This window comes from Ranitomeya variabilis, chromosome 7 (genome assembly GCF_051348905.1).
Source record: "Ranitomeya variabilis isolate aRanVar5 chromosome 7, aRanVar5.hap1, whole genome shotgun sequence".
Classification (NCBI taxonomy): Eukaryota; Metazoa; Chordata; class Amphibia; order Anura; family Dendrobatidae; genus Ranitomeya; species Ranitomeya variabilis.
The window spans coordinates 60645868-60667243 of record NC_135238.1 but is presented as its reverse complement, the minus strand read 5'-3'; the positions used below and the strand labels follow the sequence as shown (position 1 = coordinate 60667243).

Here is a 21376-nt window from a genome sequence, read left to right as displayed (position 1 = left end):
CTTTTTACTAAATGTGTAGGGAGTATGGGTATAGATGGGTTAACTTGCCGACGGGTATGTGTCCACGGGCCGGATTACATCCGGAATAGCTGCGGATTGAACGCTGTGTGCAACCGCAGCGTTCAACCCGCAGCGTCCAGATGTTACAGCATAGTGGAGGGGATTTTATGAAATCCCGTCTCCACTCTGCATGCGAACACGCACCCGGCGGCCTTGCGTTTACTGACATGCGCCGCATCTGTTTAGAACGCAGCATGTCTGTAAATCACAGGGCCCTATGAATGAGGTGCGGAGATTCTGGATGTGTGCAATGAACACATCCGGAATCACCACACGTACAGAAGGGGGCGGCGCTTTGGGCGGAGTGAGTTTTCCGCTCTGTCCAAAGAGCTGTCATTACGGATGGTGGACACATACCCTTGGACACATACCCTTAGTCTATGTTCACACGGTGCATTTTTTTAATGCGTTTTTACCCCCCGCAGGCAAAGCTTGTTCTCTTGACGCTACAAATTTTTTTTTTTTTTTTTTTTTTTTTTTTTTTAAAAGCAGTTTTTGCTTACTTTTTGGTGCATTTTTTTTTCCTGCGTTTTTTGTTGGGGAGCATTTGTCTTGCATATGCTGGTAAAAATTGGTGCATACAAAAAAAATCTGATTCTAATTTAGGCACCAAAAACGCAGCGAAAACTGATACCTGAGGTTTTTTTTGTTGCTTTCAATGGGTGAAAAACGCTGAAAGAAGTGACCCGCTGCATTTTGCAAAAACCGAGGTATTGCACAAAATACTGAGAACAAAAAAAGGCAAGCTGTGTGCATGAGATTTCTGAAAACTCAGACTTTGCTGGTTCTGTAAAGCCCAGCTTTTGTGAACATAGCCTTAGGGTATCCGCGCACAATGTGTTTCTCAACATGCCTGAAAAAGGGCCGCAAAAATAAGCATAGTTCGCCAAAAAAATGCTGCTTTTTGAAATTTATTGCTGCGGGAGAATATGATGGGACACAATGAGTTTCCTGGCTTAGAACGAGATACAAGAAATCCCTAAAAAGGCCATTTCTCTTGCGAGTACGCAGAGTTTTAGGCTTCTTTTACACTTGCCGTGTTTTTGCGGGCCGTTTTTGCGGCCCAATAGATTTCTATTGCCAGGAAGGTGGACAGGAATTAAGAAATATTGGAAAAAATGTTTTTTTTCACTGGGGAGTTAATGTGCCAGATCTTCAGGTGCTATGCAAATAATAGGAAGCATATTGTCACGATTATAGAAATGGCAATTTTATTTTCCTGTTTTTTGTAAAATGGTGCAAACCGTGATACCTGCGTTTTCTTGTCATTTTTTCACCACTCATTCAAGTCAATAGGTGAAACGCTGAAAGTGACATGCTCCATGTCCAAAAAAACATGCGAAGCACAAAATGCTGATGACAAGAAAAAAAAAAGTGTGCATGAGATTTGTGAAATATCATAGGCTTTGCTTGTCCTGTAAAACACAGCTGAGAATTAGCATAAAAAAAAAAAATGCATCAAAAGTGCCCAGTGTGAACTTAGTCCATATTATCCCAGCCCTATATTACCGGTGCAGTCTGCCTCTTGGTGGTATGTTGTGCTGTGAATTGTGGACACAATACAGCCTTCCCTGACATAATTGGTCTGCACATAGTAATATGATTAATAAAAAAGGGCATTTTAATAAATATTTTATTTTTTTAATTTTTACTTTTCTTTTTCAGATTTTAAGGACCAGTTACCCGCAGTTTGTCAGGCTATCGCAGAGGCAGACTTCTTGGCTATTGATGGAGAGTTTTCAGGTACGTGCTTCTGTACGTGCAGCTGATGGGTTACAAGGGGAGCGATATCGGGGGCATTTCATTTCTAGCAGCCTGAAAATCGATCGACGGTATTACGATAAAACTCGCAGAGGTTCGGAAATGAGTTGGAGGTTCTCTCCTTCACTCTTGTTCATGCTTTGGCAAAGAACCAAACCAATAATTATATATAGAATATTTAATTATTTGTGACATGTAAAACTTCCCCAAAGTGGATGATCGGTGTATGATCCAACGCATTTTACTGGATGACCACTTCCCATTCACTCATTCTCTGTTTTGAGGGAAATTATGTTGGTAACAGCTGAAGGGATCACGGAGCCCTTTAATTTTTTCGGTTATATTTATTGTGACATACTAAGAATAATAGACAGTTACATATTGCTTTAAAAATACTTTTGCTATTGCTATCCTATTACTATTGCTATCAAAATTTTTGTATTGGAGTGAACACATCCCTTATAATCAGATGCATCTTTAAAGGGAACCTGTCACATGAAAAAAAGCTGTTAACCTGCCGATATGGGGTTAGTCTGTAGGATAATAGCGTTCTGAAGCTGCCGGCGTTGGCAATGAAGAAATTAGCTTTATTCTTCCCGGTAGTGTTCTCGCTTCACTTTTAGCGGTGGAACTGGCCCAGGTTTAGTCACCGCTCTGTGTATAGTGAGCGACCACTGTAATTGAGCCCCCGGCACTGACTGACAGCAGCTGAGCATTAGAGCTGGCTGTCAGTCAGTGCTGGGACATGGTTAAAGCCACCAGTCTGTGCACAGCGGTGAGTGAACTCACGCCGCTGCCGCCCTTGTGACGGAACGCTATCTGGGGATTCCTCCCGGCAGAGGGGCTCTAAGTGCGGGCGCCGGGCAGGTTTAATACGCTATTAGCATGCTGATTAACCCCATATCTGCCAGTTAATGGCGTTATTTCATATGACAGCTTCCTTTTAATTTCCTGTGCAGATTAGGTGTAGAATGAACATGGAATACGTGCAGATTACAGGGGAATGAATACATGTCCAATATAAACAGCTGCCTATTGAAGTTTCTGTGCTTATAGTGAAATAGATACGGAGCCGCTAAAATTTACACTGGCAAATAATAATGATTTCTTGAATATTAGTGGATGGCCGCAGGAATATGCAGCTGTAAATTTATTTGGAGGGGGGATTTCTTTTCCTGTAGAGGTTTTGGAGGATTTTTTTTCCTCTTATATCAATTTTTGCAGCCATTTGATTGCGCCGTGCCACGTTTGGAGAGGTTTCCTTTTGGAACTACATCAAAGTAGTGCACTTTTCTTTTCTTCCACTATATATTTTCCAATCATAGTCATGGGGAAAAAAATTCCTTTGGACAGCATAGACGTGAATTGGAAGAGTTTTTTCCAGGGGATTTTGGAGAATTTCCACTTAAAAAAAAAAAAAAAACCCTGTGTACTAGACACCCTTAGGCTATGTGCACACGCTGCGGATTTTGCTGCGGATCCGCAGCGTTTCCGCAGCTGCGGATCCGCAGCAGTTTCCCATGAGTTTACAGTACAATGTGAACCTATGGGAAACAAAATCCGCAGTGCACATGCTGCGGAAAAAAACGCGCAGAAACGCAGCGGTTTATTTTCCGCAGCATGTCAATTCTTTCTGCGGAATCCGCTGCAGGTTTACACCTGGTCCAATAGGAATCTGCAGGTGAGAAACCGCGATAAATCCGCAGTAAAAACCGCAGCGTTTTTTCACTGCGGATTTATCAAATCCGCTGCGGAAAATTCCGCATTGGAATCCGCAGCGTGTACACATGGCCTTATACAGCTAATTTGCGTGTACTAATGTGTCCTGCCCATTCACCAGTAAATAATCCAGATGAAGAATTATCAGGTCAGTCTTGGAACGTAAGATGTAAATCCAGAGCATTCCTACTTATTCTGAATGTGTTATTTCTTGGCTTGAATAACATGTTGCTTCTTTTTCTTGTCCTGCGTGTTAGGGATCAGTGACGGGCCGTCTTTTACTGCATTAACAAATAGTTTAGACACAGCAGAAGAAAGATACCAGAAGCTAAAGCAGGTCAGTATAACACGTAACACCTTAATGCTTACATTTTCTACCCAAATACATTCAGACTTTACTCACTCTTTAAGGTAATTTATTACAAGATTTGGGCCTTAGTCACACATCAGTATCTTGCATTACTACCTGTAAGCCAAAAACAGGAGTGAAATAGAGAAACTACTGTATATGGGAAGAGTCAGACGGCCGTATAAGTTAGACCAGGATCGCAATGCAATGCTCGGACTGGCTGTGCGCTCTTTGCTCGGGAGAGCTAATGGCCAGTCTGAGCATTGCTATCCTCGTCCGACATATTCGGCCGTCTGACGGCTCTCTGCAAGTTCACTTTTGTTCTGTGTTTTGCAGCTGCTCCTGGTTTTGGCTTACAAGTACTGATGTATGAATATAAGACCAGCAGGGTTGTTCCCTGTTGAACATTTATGTATATGTCTGACTGAGTCCTGCATAGTTTTCGAGAACAGGAGCTCCCCATGCCATCCTGGGAGGTGTATCCAGGCAGAAAGTGAAGAGCTGGTCTTACGCCTATGGATGGATCTCCATCCACCTCTGCATAAGTTATGACTGTAGGTGCTGGCCCCCTCCAAGCTTTCTGTAACTCCTGCAGCACACAGTGGAGCACCCTGCACACATGTATGACCACCTCCCTATTCTTTCTCTGCTTTTGTGGGGTTGCTGACATGGAATTTCTCAGTGCCTTATATCTTATATCTGTCCTCTATCAAATATTTAGGGGGCAAAGGTGTCTGCACAAAAGCTCACTCTGGCTTCCATGCCCAACTTGGGTCGTTACACTGGAATATCTATATTTGCATTTGGGGACAGCTGTGAAGCATATCTGTGACCAGGGATCCTGTATGTATTTCATGCTGCTTGTCTTCAGACAGTATGAATCTCCGGACAGGTCACCTTTTAATGCAACTCAACAAGAAACATTGCATTCAAAACCTGTGCATTGTGTCAGGCCATAACATTAGTGTAGACGTCCCCTCACCTCAAAGACCGTCTGAGAGAAGTCCTGTATCTGCCATTGCTCTCCTCGATCCCTACAGTAGGCATAAGGCCTCACAAACATGGAGTATTAGCGTCTCGGCCATAAAGCCCTTCGTTAGGTGCTACATGTGAGAGGAGATGTGCATTGGAATTAGTGTTTGCAGTGGAAAACCTCTGTGTCTTATACCTTGTGGTTGAATATTTAGTATGGAATTTTTAAAGAAAAAAAAAAAATCTTGTATGCCACAGGGGTACAGTAGGACCCCATACACTTCTATGGCCATCCCACGAAGGTTATATACACCAGGGCTGTAACTTGGCCATATGCATGAGGCCTTACACCATGCATGTGCAGTAAGATGGCACATTGAGGGTATGTGCACATGTTGCAGATTTCCTGCGGATCCGCAGCGTTTTTTCTTCCTGCGCAGATTCGCTGCAGATCCACAAGTGATTTACAGTACAATGTAAATCAATGGCAAAAAAAATGCTGTGCTAATGGTGCAGAAAAATCCGCATGGAAAATGCAGCAGATTCAAAAAAGGACCATGTCACTTCTTTTTGCGGATCTGCTGCGTTTCTGCACCCATTTCATAATAGAAATCTGCAGGGGTAAAAAAAAGGAAGAAATCCGCAAAAAAAGCGCACAGATTCTGACCTGCGTTTTCTGCCAAACGTGTCGCAACGTGTGCATATAGCCTAAGTGCTGTGTACTAAATCTGTGTGCTCTTGCCTTAATGTTGTCACTTTTTTTTTTTTATAACTTTATAACTTTTTACCTAATTTTTTTCCAATTCTTTAGCATTCTATGGAGTTTCTACTGTTTCAGTTCGGTCTGTGCACGTTTACATATGACAGCAAGAAAGCCAAGTATGTCGCATTTTGCTTTGATTAAATGCTTTTGTTTTCCTATTTTTGTGAATGTACTTTTTTTTTTTTTTTTTTTTTACTTGTGCTGACTTAATTTTTTTGCCATCCAACAGGTACATCATGAAGTCCTTTAATTTTTATATTTTCCCAAGGCCATTCAGCAGAAATTCACCAGACAAGAAGTTTGTTTGTCAGGTATGTTTTATGTATAAGGAATCATTTTAGAGGAATACTCCTAAACACATTTGTCTTGGTGGATGTTGCTTTTTTTTTTTCTTTTTTTCCCCCCATTGAGGATTGATTAGACTTAGTCCAGTTTGGTAAAAAAAAAGAAAAGGCTGAACTGTTGCTCAAGAATAACCTTTGTTCATGTACGAGTATTATAACCTGCTGTTTAGGGTATGTGCACACGTCAGGATTTCTTGCAGAAATTTCCTGAAGAAAACCAAAAATTTTCTGCAAGAAATCCGCATTTTTTTTTTTGCGTTTTTTTTTCCAGTTTTTTTCGCGTTTTTTTTTTTTTAAGCATTTTGCAAGCGAAATTAGCTGGCAGAATGCTAAAGTTTTCCAAGCGATCTGTAGCATCGCTTGGAAAACTGACTGACAGGTTGGTCACACTTGTCAAACATACTGTTTGACAAGTGTGACCAACTTTTTACTATAGATGCTGCCTATGCAGCATCAATAGTAAAAGATAGAATGTTTAAAAATAATTAAAAAAAAAAAGGTTATACTCACCTGCAGACAGCCGATCTCCTCAGCGGCGTCCGTTCCTATAGATGGTGTGTGTGTGTGCAGGACCTTCGATGACGTCGCGGTCACGTGAGCGGTCACATGAGCGGTCACGCGACCAATCACAAGACCGCGACATCATCGCAGGTCCTTCACACACACCAGCTATAGGAACCGAAGCGGCAGCATGCACCTGAGAGGCGGGAAGACTGCGGGGGCCATCGAAGGTGAGTATATGACTATTTTTTATTTTAATTCTTTTTTTGACCAATTATATGGTGCCCAGTCCGTGGAGGAGAGTCTCCTCTCCTCCACCCTGGGTACCAACCGCACATAATCTGCTTACTTCCCGCATGGTGTGCACAGCCCCGTGCGGGTTGTAAGCAGATCAATGCATTCCTAGGTGTGTGGAATCCCCGCAATTCCGCAAATTTAATGAACATGTTGCATTTTTTTCCGCGATGCGATTTTTTTTTTGCGGAAAAAAATGCAACATTTGCACAAGAAATGCGGAATACACTGTAAATAATAGGAGGCATATGTAAGCGTTTTTTTCGCGAAAAAACGCGAAAAATACTGAACGTGTGCACATGGCCTTACATCCGATGCCACGGACTCATTGACTTACATGGCTGAGTGCAATTCGATTTATGGAAGCAAATAATGCATGCAGCAATTCTTCTCCTTGCCTTGGACAGACTTGGTCCGAGGAAAAATTGGACATGTGCATGGCCCCATAGAAAAACATTGGTCCCTGATGTTTTGTTTAGATCAGTGGGACTGAAAATTCGGTTGATGCCCTTAAAGAGTATCTATGTATGCATGCTGAATACTTCCAGTGCTCACAATAAATTCTGGACCATCTTTTTGGAACTCTTCAGGGTTGTATTATGGCTGTTCTTCTGGAAATGTTTTAACTAATTCACAATTGTTTGCTGTCGGCACTGGCTAAGAGTTTTAGAGATCAGCTTGAGCCTCTGTTAAAGTTCTAAAAATGAAAATAGCCCTATATGCAGATGACATGTTACTCTTTTTAGAAAATTCTGGAGAGACCTTGGAGGGTGTGATGCATATTCTTAGGACATTTGGTGATATATCGGGTCTTGAAATCAATTGGACGAAGTCAAATATCTTGATAGTGGATAAAGGGGGCGTTGACATCCCAATATCAGGGGAAGGTAGTAAGCTGACAGTGGTTTCTCAGTTCAAATATTTAGGTGTTCAAGTGTCTTTTCCCCTCTTGAGCTACGTCGATCTGAATCAGTCCCCATTGTTGGACAGGTTTAGGAAGAAAATAGGGGCGTGGTGGGAAGGATAAACTTAATTAAAATGATTCTTATCCCCCATTTATTGTATATATTGCATAATTCTCCCGTTTGGTTGCCCCGAAAGTGGTTTCATACCATTAACTCTATATTTCGAGACCTTGTTTGGGGGAAGAAACAGCCAAGAATTAGGCTGGAATTGCTTCAGAGGCCTAAAGATGGGAGGGGGGATTGGCCCTTCCGAATCCCTGGATCTACTTTTTCCCGTCTCCCATGACAGCACACATGAGAGAGGGGATCCGCCCAGTCAGGACAGGAAACCTACTGAAATAAAAGGGCGCTACCTCTCCCTCGCTTCAGTTGGGTTTCCTGTCCTGATGGGAACCCTTGTGCTGAAGTCACGGCGGTATTTTTTGCTTGAAGATTCCACTCACCCACTCCTGTCCCGGCACTGGAAGAACAGGCAGCATGCCTGTATGCCGGCCTTCAGGGTGTGGAAGCGCCGTTTGCAGGTCCTGGGGCCTTTGCGCACGTGCGGGCGTTGGGCAGCGCAGTCCGGAGTCCTGTGGCTCTTCTGCGGCTGCCACGCCGCTCTCTGCCCCCTCTGCTGCTGCCGTCGGCTCTGGTCTGGCTTCCGGGTGCGCGGCGGTGATGAGCGCAGGGCTCGCTGGGAATGGGCGTGCCCGCGTGACGTCGCTGCTGCGCACCGGATCCAAGATGGCGGCGCCCATAGACAGATGCTGCAGCATCACAGGGATCTCCTGGGTCTCCTGGTGGGCGCAGAGGTGGGGGAGGAGCAGAGTTTTGTACCGAATGAGGCGGTGAGCAGAGTGGATCACCCTTCAAAAGGGGGTGAGTCCACAGGAAAAGTGCTCACATCTACAGAGCTCCGCTATGGAGGATTGTATGGAGCAGCACTCACAACAGTCATCACCACAGCAGCAGCAGCAGGAGAGCTTACCAGGTGCTATGTCTGCTCACCAGCATGCTAAGAGGAGAAGCGGCAGTCGTCCGGATCGAAGGTCGCAGGACTCCTCAGCTTCTAGAAGGGATGTTATCCGTACTCCAGATCAGCCTCAAAATCCGGTACCCTTGAGTGTCAGCGGGTGGTGAGTGATCTTCGTGAATGTCACATTGGTGGTAATGGGCTACATTTCTCTGCTTGCTTGTCAGGCGCCAAGGAAGGCTAGTGCCAAGTCCAAGAACAAAGAATGTGCCCTCTGCAAAGCCCCGCTAGCAGTCCAATGGCAGAAAAGCCTCTGTGCGGACTGCATCCAAAAAACTATTCAGGATGAATCCCCTGACTTTGCCGCTAGCCTCAGGGCCATGATTAGAGCAGAGGTTAAAGGGTCTTTAAAATCAGTCCTTAAAAAGAGAAGTAGCAAGATCCTAGAGACTGTTTCGGATTCTGGTACCCCTCAATCTGAGGAATATCAAGAAGGACCTCTGTCTCCATGTTCGTCCTCTTCTGTGTTCTCTGGCTCCTCTTCAGATAGCGATGTTGGGGGCCGACCATGCTTCCTAACTGAGAATACAGATAAACTGGTTAAATCAGTTAGGGCTACTATGGGCCTTAAAGATGAGAAGGAGTCCAGATCAGTAGAGGACGTTATGTTTGGTGGTTTGGAGGAGAAGAGGAAGCGTACCTTCCCAGTAAATACTAGAGTTAAAACCCTTATAGAAAAAGAGTGGAAGAAGCCTGAAAAGTCTGGTAGTCTTCCCTCAGCTTCTAAGAGACGTTATCCTTTTGAGGAAAAGGATTCAGAAGTATGGGATAAAGCCCCTAAAATTAATGGTGCGGTGGCTAGGTCATCTAAAAGGTCATCCCTACCCTTGGAGGATTCAGGCGTCCTAAGAGACCCTTTAGATAAAAAAGCGGATGCTTTTTTAAAACATACCTGGGAAGCAGCCGCTGGAGGTCTAAAACCGGCAATAGCTGGAACATGTGTTGCCCGCTCCCTTATTGTCTGGCTGCAACAAATAGAGGATCAGTTGAAATCTAGAGTGCCGAGAGACGAGGTCCTAGCCAATATGGCAATGGCACAAGGAGCGGCAGCCTTTATAGCTGATTCTTCAGCAGACTCCGTAAGACTTGCAGCTAGGGCAGCAGGATTGTCTAACGCGGCAAGACGTGCCTTGTGGTTGAAGGGGTGCCCAGGGGACTTACCCTCAAAAAATAGACTCTGTTCCATTCCGTGCGACGGCAAATTTCTCTTTGGTCAGAAACTGGAGGACATTTTAGAAAAAGCTGGCGACAAGAAAAAAGGTTTTCCTCGTTTTCCAGTGGATATCAGACGGCCTTATTTTCGGAGAGGAAAATTCAATAGAGGTCGCCCTCCGGGAGATAGAAGGAACTGGGACTATAGAGATAGAAAAGGATCGGGGTACATGTTTAAGGGCCCCTCCACATCCACAAAAAAGCCCTCCCAATGACGCCAAGCTAGAAGTAGGGGGAAGGCTTTCTTTCTATCTTCATGCCTGGTTAAATATTTCCCCCAGTCGTTGGGCGTTGAATGTTGTCGGCGACGGACTAAAAATAAAATTTATTCATCCACCTCGACAGACTTTTGTGTTGACGCCATGCGGAAAATTTCCAGAGGAACAACTAGCTCTGGAAACAGAGGTATTGGGGCTAGTTCTAAAAAAGGTCCTAGTAGAAGTTCCAAAGGAAGAGGAAGGAGAAGGGTTTTATTCCCCTCTCTTCTTGATACGAAAGCCAGATGGCTCACTAAGGACTATTGTCAACTTAAAAAAAACTCAACTGGTCAATAAAAAATGACTCCTTCAAGATGGAGTCGGTAAGCTCAGCGATAAAGATACTGTTCCCGGACTGCTTCATGGCAGCTATAGACTTAAAAGACGCTTACTACCATGTCCCAATTCATCGGGACTATCAAAGATTTCTGAGAGTAGCAGTGATTGTCCAAGGACAACTCAAACACTACCAGTATGCTGCCCTTCCATTTGGTCTATCAATAGCGCCAAGAATATTTACAAAATTAATGTCAGAGGTCATGTCCTTCCTCCGTTCCCAGGACATAGTCATTGTTCCGTACCTAGACGACTTCCTGGTAATAGGCAGATCAGTAGATCACTGTCTTGCACAAATAGAAGTGACTACGACCCTAGCAGTGTTAGGTTGGGAGGTAAATGTCGCCAAGTCGAGATTAACACCAGAGAAGGTTCAATCCTTCCTGGGGTTGGTTCTGGACTCCACGCGTCAACTGTCTCCTGCCGGAGAGCAAAATATCCAAAATACAAAGTCTTGTGGAACTGGCGATACATCAGCCTGTGATGACGCTAAGAAAGGCGATGTCTCTGCTAGGGTCACTAACATCCTGTATTCCCGCTGTAAAATGGGCACAGTTCCACCTGAGGCAATTGCAGTGGGAGGTCCTGTCAACACAAAGGTTGTTAGAAGGGCATTTAGAGGGAAAAGTTCATCTCTCGTTACGCGTCAGAGATTCCCTAGTCTGGTGGTCAGTGAGGGATCACTTGAGCTCAGGGGTTCAGTGGCTAACTCCGATAGAAGACGTGATCACAACGGACGCGAGTGGTACAGGATGGGGTGCACATCTAGGGACCCTTTCCATACAGGGGTCCTGGTCCCATACAGAAAAATATCAAACATCCAATATAAGAGAGTTATGGGCTGTAGAAAGTGCAGTAAGACATTTCCTTCCAATCCTTCAGGGTCGTCATACCAGAGTGATGTCCTAAAATTACGCAGTAGTAGCCTATGTCAATCATCAGGGGGGAACGAGGTCCCTTTCACTCATGAGGGCAACATCGGCCCTTCTTCAGTTAGCAGAATCTCACCTACTGTCCCTCACAGCTCTGCACATAAAGGGGGTTGAAAACACGAAGACGGACTACTTAAGTCGCAAAAAGCTAAGACGGGGAGAATGGTCGCTGAATCCCAGGGTGTTCCAACAAATAGTGCAGGTCTGGGGCGAACCGGTAATAGACTTGTTTGCCACGCTTCACAACAGGAAGGTGGAGAGGTTCTGCTCGTTAGACCCGAGGGGGAACCCGGTTGCAGTAGATGCCCTCCGAATACCGTGGAAGTTCAGCCTCGCTTACGTGTTTCCACCGATATCATTAATTCCGGTTGTAGTGAGGAAGATCAGGATGGAGCAGGCAAGAGTGATTCTGATTGCTCCATTTTGGCCAAAAAGACCATGGTTTTCTCTCCTAAGACAAATGTCGGTAACCGATCCATGGATCCTACTAGAGGTCCCGGACCTGCTTACCCAGGGTCCAGTATGCCAATCTCAAGTGAAGGACTTCCATCTGGCAGCCTGGAATTTGAGAGGGCATTACTAAGCCGACAGGGATTCTCGCCAGGGCTAGTCTCCACCCTGCTGAAAAGTAGGAAGCCGATTACATCGAGAATTTATGGTAGGACATGGAAGAGGTTTCTAGAGTTTTTAGGACAACCTTTGTCAGATGAGGCTCCTGTGGGTGCTATTTTAGAGTTTCTGCAAGCAGGCTTACAGCTAGGCTACCAATACACTTAAGGTTCAAGTGTCAGCATTAGGAGCTTTATATCATTGTAATTTAGCCTCCAATAAGTGGGTTGCCCGTTTCATTAAATCATGTAGTAGGTCTAGACCTGTAGTAATTCAAAAAATTCCTCCCTGGGATTTAAATCTGGTTTTAGATGCTCTAACTAAGAGTCCTTTTGAGCCTTTGCAAAGGCAAGAATTCTTGCAAGAATTATTGATAACATTTCTCACTCTAAAAACAGTGCTATTGGTAGCTTTGACATCCGCACGTAGGGTGAGTGACTTGCAAGCCCTGTCCGTTTGTCCTCCATACACTCAGATATATGACGACAGGGTGATTCTAAGACCAGATCCGGCTTATCTACCTAAGGTAGTTCTTAAATTTCATAGGAGTCAGGAGATTGTATTACCCTCATTTTGTGTTAATCCAAAAAATCCAGGTGAGGAGAGGTTTCACACTCTTGATGTAAGAAGGTCTATGTTACAGTACATATCCTTAACCAGTCAGTGGAGGAAAGATCAGTCTCTATTTGTATCTTTCCAGGGTAGCAGGAAAGGTCATGGGGTGTCCAAAGGTACTATTGCCAGGTGGATTAGGGAGGCCATTAGCTTATCCTTTGCTGCATGTGGCGTTCCGATCCCTGAAGGCATCAAGGCTCACTCCACCAGGGCCGTCGCTACTTCCTGGGCTGAAAAAGCAGAGGTATCGATTGATCACATATGTAAAGCCGCTACCTGGTCCTCACCGTCTACCTTCTTTAAACACTACCGACTGAACTTATCTTCCTCTACTGACCTTACCTTTGGTAGAAGGGTGCTGCAAGCGGTGGTCCCTCCCTAAGGTGTTCCTTTCTCCAAAAATCTCTCATGTGTGCTGTCATGGGAGACGGGAAAACACCAAGGTTACTTACCGGTAGCCGGTTTTTCCGGAGCCCATGACAGCACCTGTATATTCCCTCCCTTCTTTTTTCACCCTTTGGTGCCCACTTTTTAGTTGGGTGTTTTTTGTTATTATTATGATGTGGTGGTGGATTGCCATGTGTACTAACCAAGGGGGCCTCTCATGCTCTGAAAACCAACTGAAGCGAGGGAGAGGTACCGCCCTTTTATTTCAGTAGGTTTCCTGTCCTGACTGGGCGGATCCCCTCTCTCATGTGTGCTGTCATGGGCTCCGGAAAAACCGGCTACCGGTAAGTAACCTTGGTGTTTTGGCAGCGCAGGGTCAGCAGATGAGAGGTTGGAGAGAGGTGAATGGACTGGGTTCGGTTCAGCGGATTTTGGTTTGGTTGGTGGGAAGGGACCCATTGGTTCAGGGATTGGAGGCAGGGGGAATTGGGAAGTTTGGAACGGCCTATCCTACTTTGATACTGGTTCAAAAAGTATGGGAGGCAATTAAAAAGACAAGAGAAGTGGGACTTTTAACAAATCTCTCCCCAATATGGCATAATGAAATACTACCTGAATTTATTAAAATGGGGGAATTCAAAAATTGGACATCATTGGGTATTCAATATGTGGCTCAGCTTCAGGACGCACAAGGACTGTTATCCTTTGAGGCACTGCAGGAGAGTTACGGGTTGCAGGAGACGTGTAGGTTTCAATATGGACTGTTGAGACATGCCTAAATTGCGCAGAGTAAAACGATGGATATGGGAATTTATAGACACATTCTGGTGGACTATGTCTGTGCGACGGGAGGAACGAAAGGGGTAGTCTCGGATATTTATAGGGATTTGTTATATACCTTTCTTAATAGATTCCCTGTTAAGGCAAAAGAGAAATGGGAGGAAGAGTTGGGAAGGATAGAGGAGGATAAATGGGAGGATATCATGGAGTATATTCCCCAATTATTAAGTGAGCCGGGTAGGCTTTCGCAAATATATGTACTTCACAGCGTATATAGAACTCCAGATAGGCTACATAAGGCAGGGCTGAGACAGCCCTCCGAGTGTCCTAGGTGCCAGTCCGAGGGGGCAGGGATTCTACACATGGCAATGTACGAGATTGAATTCATACTGGTTGGATGTGGGAGAAGCAATTGAGAAATCGTATGGCTGTGCAATCGCAAGCGATCCTGTGATATATATTTTGGGATATGTGGAAGAGAGATCCGAGTTCCAAATCATCATAAAGTGGCCATAGCTAGATTATTGTATGCTGCGCGAAAGCTAATTGGCAGGCACTGGTTGAGTGAGGTACCGCCGACAGTCGGATATGGTTATTAATATGGAAAAGGGTATTTATGAAAAAAGGAAAAGTATGAAAACTATTGAAACACTTTAGAAACCTTGGATGGAGAGGAACTGATTCCAGTGGGGGGATGTTTTTTTATGTAAGCAATGAATGCTATTGTCCTATTCTTGTTTATAAAGGAGGGAGGGTGGGGGATTGTTTCAAAATGTTCGTAAACATGTTTATTCTCCTTTGCTGACACAATTGTGTGTAGTTGTCAATTTGAATATTGTTAATAAAAATTATCTGTTTTTTTTCTTTTTTTTTTTTTTTCTTTTTTTAAAGTTCTAAAAATGGGTAAAATTGAAAAATACGTGGAAAAAAAAAAAAAGCCCAAAGCAAGCAATTTTGATTTACCTCTATGGTCTCATGAAAAGAGGGACTTTTGACCATATAGTGTGCATACAGCTCATTGTCTACAAATATCAAGACTGACCGTCCCTTCCAAACTGAAAACAGGTGTGCACAGGTGCATACTAAGAGTAGCCATCTCTATACATAACTAATAAAGTTGCTTGCCATAGCACTACAGAGTGCATCTAATTTAATTGTCATGTAATGGGCTTATTTGTTTTATCTTTTCTGTGTTTTTCTTCCAGAGCTCGAGCATAGACTTTCTAGCTAATCAGGGTTTTGATTTTAACAAAGTCTTTCGTGACGGTGAGTTTTAATTTCTATCTGGGTTTTTTTTTTTTAATAAATGTATGTATGTATGTATTACACAAGTTTTGTATTGGCAAGTGATGGTTTTTCCTACTCAGGTATTCCATACTTGAACCAAGAGGAGGAAAGACAGCTCAGAGATCAGCAGGAAGATAAGCGTTACCACACAAATGGTGCCAGCACGACGTGTTACATGTATGTTTCACCCGATGCGGCCAGAGCTCCTGTCATTCCGGTAATTCCTGATGATCAGAAAGATTTTATCGATACAATTGTGTAAGTGTCCAATACAGTTGCTATAGTTTTGTTTGGAAAACCTATGTCATTTGTTTTATTTTACTGTAGTTAGCTATTGTCTCAACCATGTTGCCGCTGTCAATCTCGGATAGTGGCATTTAACCCGTACCCATGATGTGACCGGGCACTGAAGGGTTGCTGTGACCTCCATTCTTGTCATGATACTGTAGTACTCCTGTGAAAGCTCTTCTGTCTCTAAACCAGAGCTGCCAATCAATATAGATGGGTTTACCGACAGATGGGGAGAACAAGTAGGTGGGAAGGTGCACTTAAATGTTTGGCCACAGCAAGGGTGCACTGAGTGCCTGTATTTAGTTTGAACACTCATTCTATGACTCCCTTTAAGGTGTAAGAATTTAGCTTTGGCAACATACTTAAGTCAAGCAAGTTTCCCCAAAAGGCTGGGGCTCTTACACATTGGCTACTATGCAGGGCAAGGATTTACCCTATGGCAATGATACATTGGAAATCTATAGAAAACTGATGCCAGCTCACCAATTACTTGGAATTAAAATCTAGTGTGCACTGAACCACAATACGACAAATCGTGTGAACAATGGAAAAAAATATGTAAATGGTATTCCAACTTCTCGTAAAAATCACTTTTATTTAATTGAAAATATTAAAAATTTCATCAATGAGTACATGATACAAAGCAAAAAGCGGTGTTTAGAATGCTATCCTGCATTTTATCAAAAGCTTTGACGAAGAATGCTGAATAGCGTTCGAAACGCGTCACTTTATTTTGTATAATGTATAGTTGGATGAATTTTTTTTTTAACCCCTTTCTGTCATCGAACGTACTATACCGTCCATGTAGGGTGGGCCCTACTTCCCAAGGATGGAATAGTATGTCCAGCGCGATCGGCCGCGCTCACGGGGGGAGCGCGGCCGGGTGTCAGCTGACTATCGCAGCTGACATCCGGCACTATGTGCCAGGAGCGGTCACGGACCGCCCCCGGCACATTAACCCCCGGCACACTGCGATCAAACATGATCGCAGTATGCCGACGGTACAGGGAAGCATCGCGCAGGGAGGGGGCTCCCTGCGTGCTTCCCTGAGACGATCGGTACAAGGCGATGTACTCACCTTGTACCGAGCCTCTCCTCCCTGCAGTCCCCAGATCCAAAATGGCCGTGGGGCTGCATCCGGGTCCTGCAGGCGCCAGGAAGCCTCCCTGCTGTGCTGTGTGATCGCCGATCTGACACAGTGCACAGCAAAGTGTCAGGTCGGCGATCTGTCACTTTACTGTGATGCGCAACCCCCCCCCCCCCCCCCCCCCCCGAGGCAAAGTAAAAATTAAAAAAAATCCTAAATAAATAATAAAAAAAAAATATTGTTCCAATAAATACATTCCTTTAGCTAAATAAAAAAACAATAAAAGTACACATATTTAGTATCGCTGCGTCCGTAACGACCCGACCTATAAAACTGTCCCACTAGTTAACCCCTTCAGTGAATACCGTAAAAAAAAAAAAAAAAAAGAGGCAAAAAAACAACGCTTTAATATCATACCGCCGAACAAAAAGTGGAATAACATGCGATCAAAAAGACACAAATAAATAACCATGGTACCGCTGAAAACGTCATCTTGTCCCGCAAAAAACGAGCCACCATACAGCATCATCAGCGAAAAAATAAAAAAGTTATAGTCCTCAGAATAAAGCGATGCAAAAATAATTATTTTTTCTATAAAATAGTTTTTATCGTATAAAAGCGCCAAAACATAAAAAAATGATATAAATGAGGTATCGCTGTAATCGTACTGACCCGATGAATAAAACTGCTTTATCCATTTTACCAAACGCGGAACGGTATAAGCGCCCCCCCAAAAAAAGAAATTAATGAATTGCTGGTTTTTGGTCATTCTGCCTCACAAAAATCGGAATAAAAAGCGATCAAAAAATGTCACGTACCCGAAAATGTTACCAATAAAAACGTCAACTCGTCCCGCAAAAAACAAGACCTCACATGACTGTGGACCAAAATATGGAAAAATTATAGCACTCAAAATGTGGTAACGCAAAAAAACATTTTTTGCAATAAAAAGCGTCTTTTAGTGAGTGACAGCTGCCAATCACAAAAATCCGCTAGAAATAGTAAATCAACCTCCCCCCCCCCCCCTCCCTTCATCACCCCCTTAGTTATGAAAAATTAAAAAATAAAAAAAATGTATTTCCATTTTCCTGTTAGGGCTAGGGTTAGGGTTGGGGCTAGGGTTAGGGCTTACAGTTAGGGTTAGGGTTGGGGCTAAAGTTAGGGTTAGGGTTTGGATTACATTTACAGTTGGGAATAGGGTTGGGATTAGGGTTAGGGGTGTGGTTAGGGTTACAGTTGAGATTAGGGTTACGGGTGTGTTTGGATTAGGGTTTCAGTTATAATTGGGGAGTTTCCACTGTTTAGGCACATCAGGGGCTCTCCAAATGCGACATTGCGTCCGATCTCAATTCCAGCCAATTCTGCGTTGAAAAAGTAAAACAGTGCTCCTTCCCTTCCGAGCTCTCCCGTGCGCACAAACAGGAGTTTACCCCAACATATGGGGTATCAGCGTACTCAGGACACATTGGACAACAACTTTTGGGGTCCAATTTCTCCTGTTACTCTTGGGGAAAATACAAAACCTGGGGGATAAAATATACCGTATTTTTCGGACTATAAGACGCACTTTTTTTCCTCCAAATTTGGGAGGAAAGTGTGGGTGCGTCTTATAGTACGGATATAGCATGTGGGGAGGGGGGCAGCAGCGAGTGGGATGCACTGTTATCCCACTTCAGGATGTCCCCGCTGCCCGGAATCAGCTGCTGGGGAAAGCACATGGCCCCGCTGATTAAGTGCAGTGAATATTTATTAGCTGCTCCCCGCCCACCAATCAGCTGAGCGGTGAGCCCGGAGCAGCAAATGAATACTGCACTTAAGCAGGGACACACAGTTTCCCCAGCACTGATTCCGGGGAGAATCTGTAGGAGAATCTGTGTGTCCCGGGGAGGAGGAGGCAGCAGCAGGGGCCAGGAGATCGCTGTCTACCTGCCTGTGCTGGACGCTGAGCTGTCTGGTGCACAGGGAGGACCTGTGTGATGTCAGAAGTGGGCGGGCTGGAGCATCACATGGCAGCTCAGAGCCCTCCCTCTTCTGACATCATCACAGGTCCTTCAGACTCCCACCTAGAATCTGCAGCTTCCTCTTATGTCCTGTGCTGTGGAAAGGCAACAACAACAGGGAGGGCTCTGTGTGTGTGCAGCCATGGGATGCTCCAGCTTTTACCTCGCCACAGTGTGGCTGGCTGCCACAATTAAGAGGTCAGTCTTTACAAAACACAATAAAGCACTCTGCCACTCCTTTGGTGAACTATAACTCCCAGCATGTCATAGGATCTGCAGGACATGCTGGGAGTTATAGTTCTCCCATGGGATTTTAAAGCAGCACTCCAGTGTTATTTTGCAGTGCTGGAGTGGTGCTTTCACTATAAGCCCTGTGCACCCATTCTTAGGGCTCATTTCCACATGCGAGGCACACGTCCATATCTCGCATGTGGAAACCAAGCTGTGGAGCCGGCACTCCAGAGCGGAGCGTGCGGCCGCATAGGAACACATGGAGCTGCACAGCTCCGCTCCAAAGTGCCGGCGCCAGAGCTTGGTTTCCACATGCGAGATACGGACGTGTGCCTCGCATGTGGAAATGAGCCCTTATACTCACCCTCCAGCGTCTTCATATCGTACTTCACAGACACCACACTGGTCCCGCAGCTTCCAACATAATAACATACTATTATATATAATAACACCACATATAATAGTATGTTATTTATGTTATTAAATATTTTACCACATTTTTTTGGCTTCAAATATTTTTTTCCCTATTTTCCACCTCTAAAACCTGGGTGCGCCTTATAGTCCGGTGCGTCTTATAGTCCGAAAAATACGGTAATTTTTGTGGGAAAAAAAATATTTTTTATTTTCACGGCTCTGCGTTATAAACTGTAGTGAAACACTTGGGGGTTCAAAGCTCTCACAACACATCTAGATAAGTTCCTTAGGGGGTCTACTTTCCAAAATGATGTCACTTGTGGGGGGTTTTAATGTTTAGGCACATGAGGGGCTCTCCAAACGCGACATGGTGTCCCATCTCAATTCCAGTCAATTTTTTTTCATTGAAAAGTAAAATGGCACTCCTTTCCTTCCGAGCTCTGCCATGCGCCCAAACAGTGGTTTACCCCCACATATGGGGTATCAGCGTACTCAGGACAAAATGCACAACAACTTTTGGGGTCCATTTTCTCCTGTTACCCTTGGTAAAATAAAACAAATTGGAGCTGAAATAAATTTTGTGTGAAAAAAAGTTAAATGTTCATTTTTACATTCCAAAAATTCCTGTGAAACGCCTGAAGGGTTAATAAACTTCTTGAATGTGGTTTTGAGCACCTTGAGGGGAGCAGTTTTTAGAAAATACCCAAGTGTGACACCATTCTGTCATATAGACCCCTCAAAATGACTTCAAATGAGATGTGGTCCCTGAAAAAAAAAAAAAAAATGGTGTAAAAATGAGAAATTGCTGGTCAACTTTTAACCCTTATAACTCCCTAACAAAAAAAAATTTTGGTTCCAAAATTGTGCTGATGTAAAGTAGACATGTGGGAAATGTTACTTATTAAGTATTTTGCGTGACATATCTCTGTGATTTAAGGGCATACAAGTTCAAAGTTGGAAAATTGCGAAATTTTCACAATTTTCGCCAAATTTCCGTTTTTTTCACAAATAAACGCAAGTTATATCGAAGAACTTTTACCACTATCATGAAGTACAATATGTCACGAGAAAACAGTGTCAGAATCAGCGGGATCCGTTGAAGCGTTCCAGAGTTATAACTTCATAAAGGGACAGTGGTCAGAATTGTAAAAATTGGCCCGATCATTAACGTGCAAACCACCCTCGGGGCTTAAGGGGTTAAATAGTGTATTCCAAGTAAATAACCATTTACATACATTTTCCAATGATATATTGTAACTAGAGATGAGCGAACGTGCTCAGATAAGGTGTTATCCGAGCATGCTTGTGTGCTAATAGTATTCGAGCACACCGAATGCACGGTTCGAGTCTCCGCGGCTGCATGTCTCGCGGCTGTTCAACAGGCACAACACATGCAGGGATTGCCTGTTTATCGCTCATCACTAACTGCAACCTAATGAAAGTAAATGTAGTCTTGTTGCAGCCTGAAAGTTACAATAAATCCAAAGGTGCTGGACTTTTTGCATCTTCCGTGTTACGGTTGCTGAAACTTAAAGATTGCAATTCAGTCGTTAGCAAAGTAACATTGCCATACTGTCACCGCCAAAATTGTCACGTAGCTCCAGACTTGCACTAACTGCTAGGAAACGTGGGTGACGGATGGGAGCCCAAAGGGGGACAGATAAGTTTATAGCCTAAAATCTCACAAGGCTAGTTATCTTTCTTCGTTACTAGAGTTTGCAAGATATTGCAGTATTTTAATGTTGAAATTCGGCAAAAGGAACGTCCTGATCACTGATGCTGATTACTTGCTAATATTCTATGACTATATGCAGGTGGCAGTTTAGAAAAAACTAATGTATCCCACCTACATGTTTTCTTGGGGAGGTGCACATACTGCGCTTTCCAATGTTTAGATATAAAGCGGATCAGCCACAGATTCCATGGATAGTTACTGCTTATTGCTAATACAATAACACAGCTTTTGATTTATTTGCTTGTACGGTTATTAGAACTCTGCGCACATGTGAACCGTGACTCTATTTTTTTCCAGAGAATCTGTTGATGAATTTTTAAAAGATGAAGAGAAGAAAGTTCTACAACTAGAACCGTGTACTGGGTTTGTGTTTTCCATTTTATAGACCTTTTTTACTACTGTTGTATATGTTCCATAGGTTTTGCTGGAGGTGGAGGGTCACAAAAAATAATGATGGATG

At 43.9% G+C, this 21376-nt stretch overlaps 1 protein-coding gene across 2 annotated transcripts in view; it reads left to right on the top strand.

Annotated features, from left to right (window-relative positions):
• PARN (poly(A)-specific ribonuclease) overlaps positions 1–21376 on the top strand; it is a 128574-nt gene that overhangs the window by 2853 nt on the left and 104345 nt on the right. For both annotated transcript variants that reach the window (XM_077275170.1, XM_077275169.1), the window contains exons 2-8: positions 1726–1803; positions 3798–3877; positions 5673–5740; positions 5854–5935; positions 15077–15137; positions 15239–15416; positions 21214–21279. In XM_077275170.1, the coding sequence (XP_077131285.1) occupies positions 1726–1803; positions 3798–3877; positions 5673–5740; positions 5854–5935; positions 15077–15137; positions 15239–15416; positions 21214–21279 (613 nt within the window). The remainder of the gene's footprint in view (positions 1–1725; positions 1804–3797; positions 3878–5672; positions 5741–5853; positions 5936–15076; positions 15138–15238; positions 15417–21213; positions 21280–21376) is intronic.